The sequence below is a fragment of the Cetorhinus maximus genome, chromosome 6 (genome assembly GCF_964194155.1).
Source record: "Cetorhinus maximus chromosome 6, sCetMax3.hap1.1, whole genome shotgun sequence".
Taxonomy (NCBI): Eukaryota; Metazoa; Chordata; class Chondrichthyes; order Lamniformes; family Cetorhinidae; genus Cetorhinus; species Cetorhinus maximus.
This window is the reverse complement of record NC_135884.1, coordinates 153921956-153936312: the sequence shown is the minus strand read 5'-3', so window position 1 is coordinate 153936312 and position 14357 is coordinate 153921956. Positions and strand designations below refer to the sequence as shown.

The following is a 14357-nucleotide window of genomic DNA, read 5'->3' as shown; positions in this document are numbered from 1 at the left end:
TCACTGCAGGAGTTCCTCAGGGTAGTGTCCTAGGCCCAACTATTTTCAGCTGCTTCATCAACAACATCCCTTCCATCATAAATTCAGAAATGGGGATGTTCGCTGATGATTACACAATGTTCAGCACCATTTGCAACTCCTCAGCTACTGAAGCAGTCCATGTCCAAAGGCAGCAAGACCTGGATGATATCCAGGCTTGGGCTGACAAGTGGCAAGTGACACAGAATTGCCAGGCAATGACCACCTCCAACAAGAGAGAACCTAACCATCATGCCTTGACATTCAATGGCATTACCATCGCTGAATACCCCACTGTCAACATCCTGGGGGGTTACCATTGACCAGAAACTGAACTGGACTTGCCATATAAATACTGTGGCTACAGGAGTAGGTTAGAGGCTAAGAATTCTGTGCCGAGTAACTCACCTCCTGACTCCCCAAAGCCTGTCCACGATCTACAAGGCACAAGTCAGGAGTGTGATGGAATACTCTCCACTTGCCTGGATGAGTGCAGCTCCCACAACACTCAAGAAGTTTGACACCATCCAGGACAAAGCAGCCCACTTGATTGGCACCACATCCACAAACATTCACTCCCTCCACCATCGACACTAGCAGCAGTGTGTACCATCTACAAGATACACTGCAGGAATTCACCAAGACTCCTTAGACAAGGGTGCAGCGGTTCAAGAAGGCAGCTCACTACCACCTTCTCAAGGGCAATTAAGGATGGGCAATAAATGCTGGCCCAGCCAGTGATGCTCACATCCTGTGAAAGAATAAAAATAAATGCAGCTCAACAAATCCACCAGTCCTGGAACTAATTAAACCAATCAGTTAATTAAATCAACTATCTTCAAACAGCCAACATAATGACTGGTCCAAAAAGCCATCAAAACCCACTCCAACTGGATGACCACCCCCTCAACTAACCCAACCAGTGAGCATGCTGATCAATGAAAGTGAGTTATTGGCAGTTTGAAGCGTTTCTAGGGACTTGCACTGGCCTCTCCCACGTCCCGATTCCTCCGGCAGGTACCTCCCATGAGACTCACACTTCATGGGAATCTGCCATTTTCAGGGAAACCTCGTCCATTCCAATCCCAATAAGTTGCTAGGGCCAGTGCTGTAAATGTCAGGATGGCAGGGGGATAGTTGGAGCAATTTGGAAAAAAAAAGTATTCTTTCATGGGGTGTGGATGGTGTTGCAAGGCCAGTGTTTGTTGACCATCCCTTGAACCGAGCGGCTTGCTGGGGCCATTTCAGAGGAGAGTCAATCACATCACCTGGGGTGCAATTGATGGCAACTTCCATTACAACCCCAGCTGAAATCGGACGTATATGTGACACTGTCGGCAGGAAAAAGGGAGGGTGACCTACCACCCTGATTGGGGTTTCCCCACCCCTGCCTCCGTCAGGGGCACTGCAACAAGCTCCTTCCCCACCCATCAGAGTGTAAAGCAAGCTGGGCGAGAGGTCTACAGGGCAGAGGCCTCTGGTATGGGAGGTGGAATCAATGAGCTGTTCTGTTCTGCCACAGATAGAAACAGAACCTAGAGCCCTGCTTGTCCCAAACTACGCTCACACGCTGAAGTGATGAATGATTAACTTATTGGGAGCTGGTTGGGTCCATTTTAAGCTCGCTTTATCTCTGCTTTTTCAAACTGCTCGATATCTATGAGTGATTTATAACCACAGGACAGCACTCATCTATTCCTGGCCCAGGGCGTTTCATATTTAGGTAAAGACACAGATATTTTAACCCTTTAAAGATGAGAATGTCTGTTCCAGCTTCATCGTCAATTTTTTATCTACAAGAAGGATTTTCCCAAACACTTTTCACCACTTCAGGGTGTCTCAAAGTGCTTTACGGCCAATGAAGTATTTTGTGAAGTGCAGTTACTGTTGTAATGTAGGAAATGCAGCAGCCAATTTGTGCACAGCAAGCTCCCACAAACAGCTATGTGACATTGACCAATTAATCTGTTTCACTGATGTTGGAATGATCCCAGGACACTGGGCCATGGGATCTTTTAAGTTCACCTGAGAAGGCAGAGTCTCAGTTTAGTGTCTCATCTGAAAGATGATATCTCTGACAATGCAGCACTCCCTCAGTACTGTGGGGAGGTGGGGGGGGGGAGGGTAGGGGAGGGGAGTGGAGGGACAGGGGGAAGGATAGTGATGGCGGTCCAATGCTACAATTGTCTCAATATTAGAAGGCCACTCTTGTTTACTATCAATGGTTTCTTTCCAATAAGATCTGGCATGTGGCTATTGGTCAAGAATGAGATGTGATGCTTTTATAGCTGCATATCCTGCCACCACCCACTCTCTAAGCTCATACATGTGAATGACCATTGCGGTATCTCACACTCATGCAGTTATGTCTTACCAAGGCACTGGGAGGGGGGAAATTGCAGAAAGATATTTTCTTTTTAAAAAACTGAATAATCAAATCTGCTTGATTAGCAGAGATGGTCACATGCCTCTGATTTCCTGTTTATAATTGCTCTTAAAAATGAAATAGTCACTAATAAATCCACTGGGAATTCAGGAGAAACGTTTTCATCCAGAGAGTGCTGAGAATGTGGAACTTGCTACCACAAGGAATGAAGAGGTGAATGGTATAGATACATTTAAGGGGAAGCTGGTTAATCACATGAGGGAGAAAGGAATAGAAGGATATGGGATAGGGTGAAATGAACAGGAATGGAAGGCGATTCATGAGGTATAACTGGCATAGACCAGTTAGTTGAATGGGCTGTTTCTGTGCTCTAAAAATCTATGTAAGGCTACTTTCTGTTGTAGGATACCGAGTTCTGTCCACTCCGGCCACTGACCTGGATGACCCCTTGCTGCCCAGCAGTGACCTGCGCTACAAAATCCTTCGACAGGTTCCAGCACAGCCCTCTGATCAAATGTTCGAGATTGATCACCGGAATGGTGACATTTTACTGACTACAAAAGGTATAGTCTCTCTCTCTCTCTCTCTCTCTCTATCTCTCCAGACTGGTGCAATGAGAAACAGGGACTCCCTGTTGGAGAATCATTGCTCCGACCCATCACCCTGTACCCTTGGCTCTACTGAGAAAGGTCCTTGAGCATAACTCTCCAAAACCTAGTAGGTCTCTGGGAAGAATCTGTGAGGAATGCTGGCCTAGTCCCAACTACTTATATTCATTTTCATCCTTCCCCAGTCTAAGGCAACAGGGAAGGTAAGAAAGTCAGGAGTGAGAAGAGGCCATCTGGCCCATTGAAGTTCCTTGATTAGTAAGGGGTGCATGAGGAGACAGGCGACTATGCCATTACGGAGACATGGCTGCAGAATGACAACGATTGGGTCCTGAATATTGAGGGGTATATGTCCAGGCTAGGGGATAGATCAATAGGGAAGCAGTGGCAGTATTTAAAGGGATATTTCAGAATACACAGAATAAGTATATTCCTACTATAAGACAAATTCTAAGGGAAGGACCCACCATTCGTGGTTAACTAAAGAAGTTAAGGAAAGCTTTAAACTTGCATTAGCAAAAAGCATTAAAATATAATTGCACAAAGATGAGTGGCAGGCCGGATGATTGGTCAGAATATCAAAAATGGCAGAGAACGACTAAAAGGTTAACCAGGAGAAAGAAATTAGAATATGAGAAGCTAGCTAGACACGTAAAAGTGGATAGCAAGGGTTTCTACAGGTATTTAAAAAGGAAAAGATTAAAGTGAGTGTTGTTCCTCTAGAGAGTGACAATGGGGAGTTAATGGTGGATAATAAGGAAATGGTGGGTGAAATGAAGGAATATCTTGCTCCTGTCTACACTGTAAAGGATACAAAAAACATTCCAGTAATAGCTGTAAATCAGGAGGTGGAAGGGAGAGGGGAGCTTGGTGAAATTACAATCACTAGGGAAGCAGTACTGAGCAAACTGATGGAGCTGTGGGCTGACAAATCTTCAGGTCCCAATGGACTTCATCCTAGGGTCTTAAAAAGAGGTGGCTAATGAGGTAGTAGATGCGTTGGTGTTAATTTTCCAAAATTTACTAGATTCTGTAAAGGTTCCATCAGACTCGAAAGTGGCAAATATAACCCCTCTGTTCAGGAAGGGAGGGAGGCAGAAAACAGGAAACTATAGGCCAGTTAGCTCGACGTCTGTCATGGGGAAGATGTTAGAGTCGATCATTAAGGAATTATAGCTAGGCACCTAGAGGAACTCAAAATCGAGAAGAGTCAGCATGGTTTTGTGAAAGAGAAATCATGTATAACCAATTTAATGGAGTTCCTAGAAGAAGTAACATGCGCTGTGGATAAAGAGGTGCCTGTAGACACAGTGTACTTGGATTTACAGAAGGCATTTGATAAGGTGCCACATCAAAGGTGGTTCTGGAAAATAAAAACTCATGGTGTAGGGGGTAACATGTTAGTCTGGATAGAAGATTAGCTGGCTGGCAGAAAACAGAGAGTATGTATAAATGGGTCTTTTTCTGATTGGCAGGATGTGACGAGTGGAGTCCCACAGGGGTCTGTGCTGGGGCCTCAACTTTTTACAATCTATATCAATGCCTTAGATGAGGGGATTGAAGGCATAGTAGCTAAATTTGCAGATAACACAAAGATAGGTAGAAAGTATGTTGTAAAGAGAGCATAAGGAGGCTGCAGACAGGTTATAGGTAGGTTGAGTGAATGGGCAAAAATCTGGCAGATGGAGTATAATGTGGGGAAATGTGAAGTTTTGACAGGAAGAATAAAAAAGCAGAGTATTACTTAAAGGGAGAACAGCTGCATAATTCTGAGGTGCAGAGGGATCTAGGTGTTCTAGTGTATGAGTCACAAAAAGTTAGTATGCAGGTACAGCAAGTAATTAAGGAGGCTAATGGAATGCTATCCTTTATTATGAGAGGAATTGAACTTAAAAATAAGGATGTTATGCTTCAGTTATACAGGGCATTGGTGAGACCTCATCTTGAATATTGTGTGCAGTTTTGGTCTCTTTATTTAAGGAGGGATATAAATGCGTTGGAGGTGGTTCAGAGGAGGTTTACTAGATTGATACCTGGAATGAGTGGGTTGCCTTATGAGGAAAGGTTGGACAGACTAGGCTTGTTTCCACTGGAGTTTAGAAGAGTGAGGGGTGATTTGATTGAAGTTTACAAGGTCCTGAACCATATAGACAAAGTGAACATGGAAAGGATGTTTCCTCTTGTGGGTGAGTCCAGAATAAGAGGGCACCATTTTAAAATTAGGGGTCACCCTTTTAGGACAGAGATGAGGAGCATTTTTTTCTCTCAGAGGGTTGTGTGACTTTGGAACTCTCTGCCTCAGAAGGTGGTTGTAACGCAGTCATTGAATATTTTTAAGGTGAAGGTAGATCGATTCCATTGCCTAACAAGAATCTAAGGTTACTGGGAGTAGATAGGAGTGTGGAATTCAAAACACAAGGAAATCAGCCACGATCTTATTGAATGGCAGAGCAGGCTTGAGGGGCCGAATGGCCTACTTCTGCTCCTATTTCATATGTTCATATGTATGTTCCCTTTAGTACCTTAACTCTTCCATTGAGATATCTACAACAACAACAACAACTTGTATTTATATACTACCTTTAATGTAATAAAATTTCTCAAGGTGCTTCACAGGAGTGTTATAGATCAAATTAGACACCAAGCTACATGAGGCAGTTGGGGTGGTGTAGTGGTAATGTCACTAGCTTAATAGTCTAGAGTTTGTGTTAATACTCTGGGGGTAAAGGTTCAAATCCTACCAGGCAGCTAGTGCAATTCAGTCTAAACTAATTGAAAGTTAGTGACAGCAATGAAGCTATCATCAATTTTTGTAAAAACCCATCTGGTTCACTAATGCCTTTAAGAACGGAAATCTGTCATCCTTACCTGGTCTGGCCTACATGTGACTCCAGACCCAGAGCAATGTGGTTGACTCTTAACTGCCCTCTGCAATGGCCTAGCAAGTCACTCAGTTCAAGGGGGTTAGGGATGGGCAACAAGTGTTGGCCTTGCCAATGACACTCACATCCCATGAAAGAATAAAGAAAAAATTTGTGTAAGTGGCCAGAAGCTTGGTCAAAGAGATAGATTCTAAGGAGCACCTTAAAGGAGGAGAAGGTGATCGAGAGGTTTAGGGTGGGAATTCCAGAGCTTGGAGCCCAGGCAGCTGAGAGCACAACCACCAATGATAAAGTGACTAAAATCGATGATGCTCAAGAGGCCAGGACTAGAGGTGTACAAATATCTCAGAGAAAATCTAATTGTTTTTATTTCTCTACTAACCTGCCTAACAAATTAATCCAAACACTTCTCAATGTGTGAATGTAGAATTCCCTCCTAATACCTGTTGTATGTACATTTATTTTTTACTGATTTCCATTTATCTTATCTGGGACTACTTTCTAAAATCACACTATCCACAACATTTAACATTTTCTCTGTCTCAGAGTTGTTCCCTTTCAACATCTTTCCCTAACCTATAAAGCTGAGATGTTCTAATCTCCCCTCATTACTCAGTCAGGCGGGCCCTCGGTCCTCTTTTTCTAATGCAAGCTTCTCCTGAAGGTGCTGATTCTTATTGTGTATGGTTCACAGGGGGTGACAATCCTCTGCTTCCTCGACAGATGACCATTCTCTATCAGTGACCGTACACAGTGAGCTGCTCACATGTAAGGGCATCGCAATCTAACGCGTCCCTGTCTACGCTCGACATTCAGACATCTTGGTCTGGTCATTAGGATTGGGTTTAGGGTGGCAGCTTCAGCTGATCCTATAACTTCCACTCCATTCCCAATCTACTAGCTCAGTGAAACCAATTGTACATAGAACTTACAGCACAGAAACTGACCATTCAGCCCAACACTCTGTACTGTTTTATATACTCCACACTAGTATCCTCCCACTCCACTTCATCTCAGCCTATCAGTATATCCTTCTATTCCTCTCTGCCTCATGTGTTTATCCAGCTTCCCCTTAAATGTATCTATACTATTCACCTCAACCATTCCCTGTGGTAGTGAGTTCCACATTCCAATCGCTCTCTGGGTAAAGAAGTTTCTCCTGAATTCCCTATTGGATTTATCAGTGACTGATTTATATCTATGCTCCATGGTTTTGATCTCATCTGCAAGTCTTCTCTATGTCTACCCTATCAAATGCCTCTCTAATTTTAAAGACCTCCATTGGGTCACCACTCAGCCTCCTCTTCTCTGGTTTAAAGACCCTCAGTCTGTTCAGCCTTCCCTCTCTTGATGCTTATCCTCCACATGAATTTTCATCACAGCAACACTCCTGCAGCCAGCTGACTCCAGGATCGACCCTTGCCTGATATTTGGACCTCTCTGCACTGGAGAAAGAGCACTTAGGAAAGAGCTTGATGACTCTTTTAATGAAATCCCAACACCGGCAAGAGCATGACCTTCACTGAATAAGAAAGCAGACAACAGCAGCCAGGCGTGTAATACAATCCTAACAATACCAACAGTTACATAGCACCCTATCACAGTGAAACAACTCGCTGTTTTATACAATGAATTACTCTTGCAGTGTGCTGACTGCTGTGTGTTACATAGGGGCAGGAGGTGACTCATCATTTCAGTGTATAGTTAAGAAATGATGTCTATTCATTGTGACTCCTTAATCAAAGTTTGCTCACAATGATTGTTGCTGACAGTTGTCACAGTGACAGACGTGAGCTGTGCTGGTGTCATCAAAGTTGGAAGGTGCGACACTTGGTCCCACTGAGCAGACAAAATGCTTTGTTGATGTAAAGAAACGGAGGTTGGGCATATGTTGAATCTATTTCAACGGGAGAAATGTTGGCTTTTCATTCTGCTCTCTTGAGCTAATTCAATTGAGCTATTGTTTGTTTAGCTCCGTGTGTCACACCGATTACTAACCAATGCCCTGGCCTCATTTCTCACCTCGTGAAGCTCCTTGCCTCTCAGCTGAAATCAGATCCAAAATTTACTCTCCTTTTTGAGCGTGTTTCTCTTTAATTTTTTTGTCCGATCCTACGAACTGATAACCAGGGGGCTATACAGTCTCATCTAATATAACATCAATAAATCTGCAGCAAATTTTCCACTCCTTGGAGATCCGATCCGATTTCCACTTCCACTAAAATCAGGAGCTTTCCACAACAGGCAGGCAATCTGCTCCACTGGAATCAGAGGAAATAGCACAGCACAGATGGATGCCATTCAGCCCATCAAGTCAATACTGGCTCTTCTACAGAACAGTCCAGTTCGTCCCATCCATTCACTCTTTCCCCAAATCGCTGCAATCTTTTCACTTTCAACTACTTACCCAATTACCATTTGAAGGTTACTATTGAATCTGTATCTGCTGCCCTACCAGTGCATTCAGATCATAACCACTCACTGGCCAAAAAGATTTTCCTCAGTTCACTATGACTTTTTTTTTTGCTAATCACCTTCAAGCTGTGCCCTCCCCTCACTGACCTTCGGCCACTGCAAACATTTTTCTCCTTATTTACTCCGTCTAATCTTGTCATTTTAAACACCGCTATCAAATCTCCTTTTCGCATTCCAGTTTTCCTTATCCCCATTTCTTGCAGAAGATGTAAAATCTTTGCGTCTGAAATTTTTAGGTGCTGAATTGTTGGACCCAGGCTTGGTTGACCAGTACGTCCTGACTGTGCAAGTTAAAGATATGGGCGATCAAAGTGAGGGCCACTACACACATGTGGAAGTCATAATCACCGTTACAGAAAACCTCTGGGTTCCTCTGAATTCTGTCTTGGTGGAGGAGAACCATGAAGGGCCATATCCCCTGGCTATCTCTAAGGTAAGGAACCTCTCCTAGAGCTGGAGTACTCAAAAGGGGGATTTGCCCTGATATGGCGTCTGTCACATTTTGGGTTTTGATATTGATATTTCCTTGGTTTCACCCTCACTGGGACTCCTGTAAGTGGACCTCATGTCCCTTACTCCCTGGAGTGCACCCTTTCCTGCCCAATATCTAGATAAGCAGTAGCAAGGCCCAGGGGCTGAATATCTCCATACACTAGCTACTGGAAGGTGCTGTCACTTGATTCTCCTTCCCTTCAAAGCAAAGAATGTAGATTCTGTTCAAACAAGATTCATCGACCACTCTGTGTTTACATAGTGTCTTTAACATAGTGAAATGTCCCAAGCCATTTCACAGGGGTGTAATCAGACAAAACTAAGGCAAAGAAGAAGACATGAGGACAGGTGACCATTTACCCTTCTCCATTCCGTGACCCTTAATACCCTTGCCTAAAAAAGATCTACCAATCACAGTTCTGAAATCTCCAATTGACCCCCAGCCTCATCAGCTTTTTGAGGGAGAGGGTTCTAGATTCCCGCTCCCCTTTGTGTGAAGAAATGCTTCCTGACATCACTCCTGAACGGCCTGGCTCGAATTTTGTTCCGGACTCGATCTCCCCCGACTCCACCCCACCAGAGGAAATAGTTTCTCTTGATCTACCCTATCAAATCTTTCAATCATCTCAAACATCTCAATCAGATCAATTCTTAACCTTCTAAATCTGAGAGAATGCAAATCTAGCCTAGTATAATCATGAGATGGGGATTATTGTTCCTGAGGAAGAGCTGATATGGCCACAAATGATCAGAAATATGAGGAATTGAAGGTAATGATTCAGGCTAAAGGAGTTACAAATGTTTCATTGGAAAAAATATTTTGAGTAAAGTTGAGGTGAGAGTTTAAATTTAAGACAGGTTGTATTATAGGAAATGCAGCAGCCAATTTGTGCACCTCAAGCTCCCACATACAGCACTATGATAATGACCAGATGATCTGTATATTAGTGATGTTTTCCCAGGATACCGAGGAGATTCCTCCCAGTCTTCTTTGAAAAATGACCATAGGATCATTTACATCCACACAAGGAGGCTGATGGGCATCTGTTTTTAATGTTTTATCTGAAAGACAGCGCCTCTGACAGTGCAGCGTTCCCTCAGTACTGCACTGGAGTGTTAGCCTAGATTTTCATGCTCAGGTCTCTGGGGAGGCAGTTGAATCCAGAACCTTCTAACTCAGAGGTGAGAGAGTTATCCACTGAGTCCTAGCTGACACCAGTGAGGTGGAGGAGAAGCCAAAGGGACCGTTATTGGTTAAAGGGTAATCCATATGTTACAAGGGGAGGGTATTGAAGTGGATGGTAAACATGGGGTTGAACAGAAGGCCATTCAGCCCCTCAAATTGCTTCCACCATTCAATAAGATCTTGGCTGATCTGTATCTTCAACTACTACATGGGTTCTGTAACCCTCAATAGGCTTGTCTGGCAAAAATATCTGAATCTTAGATTAAAGGCCTACAGGATGTGGTTCTGCAGAGGGACTGAGACTGAGAGATATGGAGAGAATATAGGGGAAGGGGGTGGGTGTGTGTGTGTGTGTGATTTATCAAAGAATGGGACAAGTGGGACAAGTTCAGTGACCTTTCCCTGTCCTTCCAGTCATTTGTGTGACATTGGATCACATTCCTGTCGGGAGACATGCTGCAGACAGATGGGTTGAGCTAATAGAAACCAGTTGAAGGGAGGGGGGGTTTGGAGAAGAGTGAACTCAAACAGCCAGGGTGATGGCGAGATGGAGGGTGAGGGGAAGAGGAAGGACGATGGGAGGGGGAGGTCGAGGAGAGGGTGAGGGCAAAGGAGAGGGCGAGGGCAAGGGCTGGGAGAGAGGGAGAAGGAGAGCTGTGGGGGGGTGGGGTTGATTGAACTCCAACATAAAACAGAGAAGCTGTTATTTTCCTGGTCATGATTTTTTTGTCATTTACTGAAACAAAATCTCAGTGATAGTGATCTACATTTAAATATAGAATCAAACATAGGTAAGTGGAGAAGCTGAGCTAATTCTGGGCTGAAAATTCAATAAAGTATTTCTTTTTCTGGACAGAGATGGTATAATTATTTATTGCTTTGGCAAGGGTGCATCGATTAGCAATGGGATTTCTCCTTTATAGGGTTTGTTATTGTAGAAGTAGAGACAAAGCTCGCTTCAGCGAGAGGCTTGTCTCAATGTTCTGGTATTTTATATTTTATAAACACTCGGAATTACCTGATTCTAAGGCTGCAGCCTGCAACCATCGAACCATCTCTCTCTTCTCTTACTAAAATCAGTGTTTCTCCCTCCCTCTCCCCCTTGGCCCCCTTTCCTTTGCTCCATCTTGTCTGCTCCTTTCATTTTCACTCCCTCTCTCTCTCTCTCTCTCCACTCCCTCTCTCTCTTACCGGTCCATGAGGTTGGAATCGAGTGCTTCTCTGTGCAAGGCTTGGTCCCTCAGCCCTGGAGCCAAACGGATCAGTAGTGATTGAGGGATTAGGGGTTTTGATTGAGCAGTCTGCAAGTTTTATGGAGCCTGAAGAAGTGACCATGGGATTTTAGATTCATACTGTCAATTGTATGTTGGTGACATTGTTAAGATGCACAGGTGAAGGGCACTGTCTAATTAAGTACCTAAAGCACTTATAAAGAGAGACTGCTGAGGCAAAGGGGTAGTAGGTAGGAAGAAGACATATGTAATGCTGCATTCTATGAATGAACCTATTATCAGGGAAAGTACTAGTGTCTAGTTTCATGCCTCACCAACTGGGTCGGGGTCAAATTAACACATACCACTTGGCTCAAAGCTGGTCTCGGTAAAAGTGACCATGAAATTATAAGATTGACATCAAAACCCAACTGGTTCTCAAATGTCTTGCAGTCCTTCCCCAGTCTGGGCCTATATGTGACTCCAGTCCCACGTCAAAAATGTTGACTCTTAACTGTCCTCTGGGGAAGCCAAGCAAGCAAGACAAGTCATTTGTGTCAAATCCCATCCCCACCCCCCATCCCCCATCCCCCCACCAAAGGTGTCAGTTGTGACTCAGTGGGTAACACTCATGCTTCTGAGTTGGATAGTTGCAGGTTCGACTCCTACTCCATGACTTGAACACATAATCTAGGCTAACATTTCAGTGTGGTACTGGAGGAGTGCTAGACTCTCAGACAAGGGTTGCTAACTCTGTTTGGATGTATTCCTGGAGGTTCCACCACATGACTTGCTTCCAACTTCCCTGCTCTCACACTTCCATCATTGGTGGCCCCACCTTCCCACGGTCAATTGGGAAACAAACCAACATTTTAAAACCATCCAATCGGATAATAGACTCTCAAACAACCCCGATTGTCTTCCCTTCCCAAATCCAAACGAAAATGGAAATAAACGTTTGACGTTTGACTCTCTGAGGTGCTGTCCTAGAGATTAATCTTCAGTTCCTGTAAGCTCCGGGACAACTCTGAAGGATGGGCCACCCTATCTCAGAAGCTGAGATGTTAAACTGAGGCCCTATCCTCTCAGATGGATGTAAAGGATCCCATGGCACTATGTCAAAGATAGCAGGGGAGTTCTCGTTAGAGTCCTGGCCAATATTTGTCCATCAAACAACATCATAAACAAAAGACTATCTGTTCATTATCATGATATAGATGGGCTGGTAAGATGGGAAGAGCAGTGGCAAATGGGATTTAATCCTGAGAAGCGTGAGGTGATGCATTTTGACAGTGTCACATGAGCTGGGACATGTTTGTGAATTTAGCAAAATTTATTTAATTATTTTATAAAAACTTCAGGAAACCTCACCCCGCCCGTGGATGAGGATTCCTGAAAAACGCGAAGGCTGGTTGGACTCTTCACCTGCCTGACAACCTTAAGGTTGGACGGGTAGCGTTGTTAATAAGGTAAATTAGAAGGCTGTGGAGGCCAGGTCATTGAGTGTATTTAAGACCGAGATAGATAGGTTCTTGATTGGTAAGGGGATCAAAGGTTATGGGGAGAAGGCGGGAGAATGGGGTTGAGAAACTTATCAGCCATGATTGAATGGCGGAACAGACTCGATGGGCCGATTGGCCTAATTTCTGCTCCTATGTCTTATGGTCTTATGGTCTTATTACTTTTTTAATGGCCTTAATAGGCCGTTGACAGTTTGGTGGGCATGCAGCCGCCGAACGAAATATCGAAATGACGTGTAATGTCATAGGGACGCACGCCCGACGTCATCATGCGTCATTTTACACGTCAGTGTGTTGGGCCCACCCCCACATGCTAAAGGCAATATTCTGTCTATAGATCCCTGAAGGCAGCAGCACAGGTAGATAAGGTGGTTAAGAAGAGATATGGGATACTTGCCTGTATTAGCCGAGGCATAGAATATAAGAGCAGGGAGGTTATGTTGGAGCTGTTATAAAATGCTAGTTAGGTTACAGCTGGAGTACTGTGTGCAGTTCTGGTCTCCACACTATAGGAAGGATGCGATTGCACTGGAGAGGGTGCAGAGGAGATTCACAAGGGGTTGGAGGGTTTCAGACTGGATAGGCTGGTGTTGTTTTCCTTAGAGCAGAGAAGGCTGAGGGGGGATCTGATAGAGGTAGACAAAATTATGAGGGGCATAGACAGGGTAGATAGGAAGAAACTTTTGCTCTTAGCGGAGGTTTCAATAACCAGGGAGCATAGATTTAAGGTAAGGGGCAGGAAGTTTAGAGGGGATTTGAGGAAAGATTTTTTCACCCAGAGGGTGGTTGGAATCTGGAACACACTGCCTGAGGGGGTGGTAGAGGCAGGAACCCTCACAACACTTAAGTATTTAGATGAGTACTTGAAATGCCACAGCATACAGGGCTACGGGCCAAATGCTGGAAAATGGGATCAGAATAGATAGATGCTTGATGGCCGGCACGGACACGCTGGGCCGAAGAGCCTGTTTCTGTGCTGTATAACTCTATGACTCTGTGACAATGATGTTTGTGGGAGCTTGCTGTGCGCAAATTGGCTGTGGCTTTTCCTACATTTCACCACTGACTTCACAACAAAAATACTTCATTGGATGTGAAGCACTTTGGGATGTCCTGAAGCTGTGAAAGGTGTAATAAAATACACCTTTGTTTTGGCTTGCGTTTTATATTTCTTGACTCGCTCTATCTCTTGTTAATTGTATGTTAATTATGTTTAATTGTATGTAGGTGGCGGGCATTAACTGGGAATTTACATATGTCCCTACAGATTGAAATGCTGGTGTTGGGTTGGGAGGTGTATGTTTGGAATGCGTATCTCTGAAAACAAATGCTTATAAAAGTGTATAATGATTGGCTCCAGTTCTAGATGAACGTCTCTTTGGATCAATTGTCAAATATGGGGCAGTCTCAATTAGAGGACACAGCCTTACCCCCGAAAAAAACATCCAAACTTGTTTTGTCGAAATGCCTTACAGCCATCAGAGAGAGGAGACACTAACCAGTGAGGACTGGACTGGCATAGGGTTGCGAATGGACAGGACAGTGTGATAACGTATGTCACCTCCCAGTGTCCCCATTG

General features: G+C 44.1%; 1 protein-coding gene across 1 annotated transcript in view; it reads left to right on the top strand.

Annotated features, from left to right (window-relative positions):
* The window catches only part of cdh16 (cadherin 16, KSP-cadherin), a 65879-nt gene that overhangs the window by 16656 nt on the left and 34866 nt on the right, over positions 1-14357 (top strand). Inside the window, exons 6-7 of the mRNA XM_078544672.1 lie at positions 2809-2967; positions 8606-8802. Coding sequence (XP_078400798.1) covers positions 2809-2967; positions 8606-8802 — 356 coding nt within the window. The remainder of the gene's footprint in view (positions 1-2808; positions 2968-8605; positions 8803-14357) is intronic.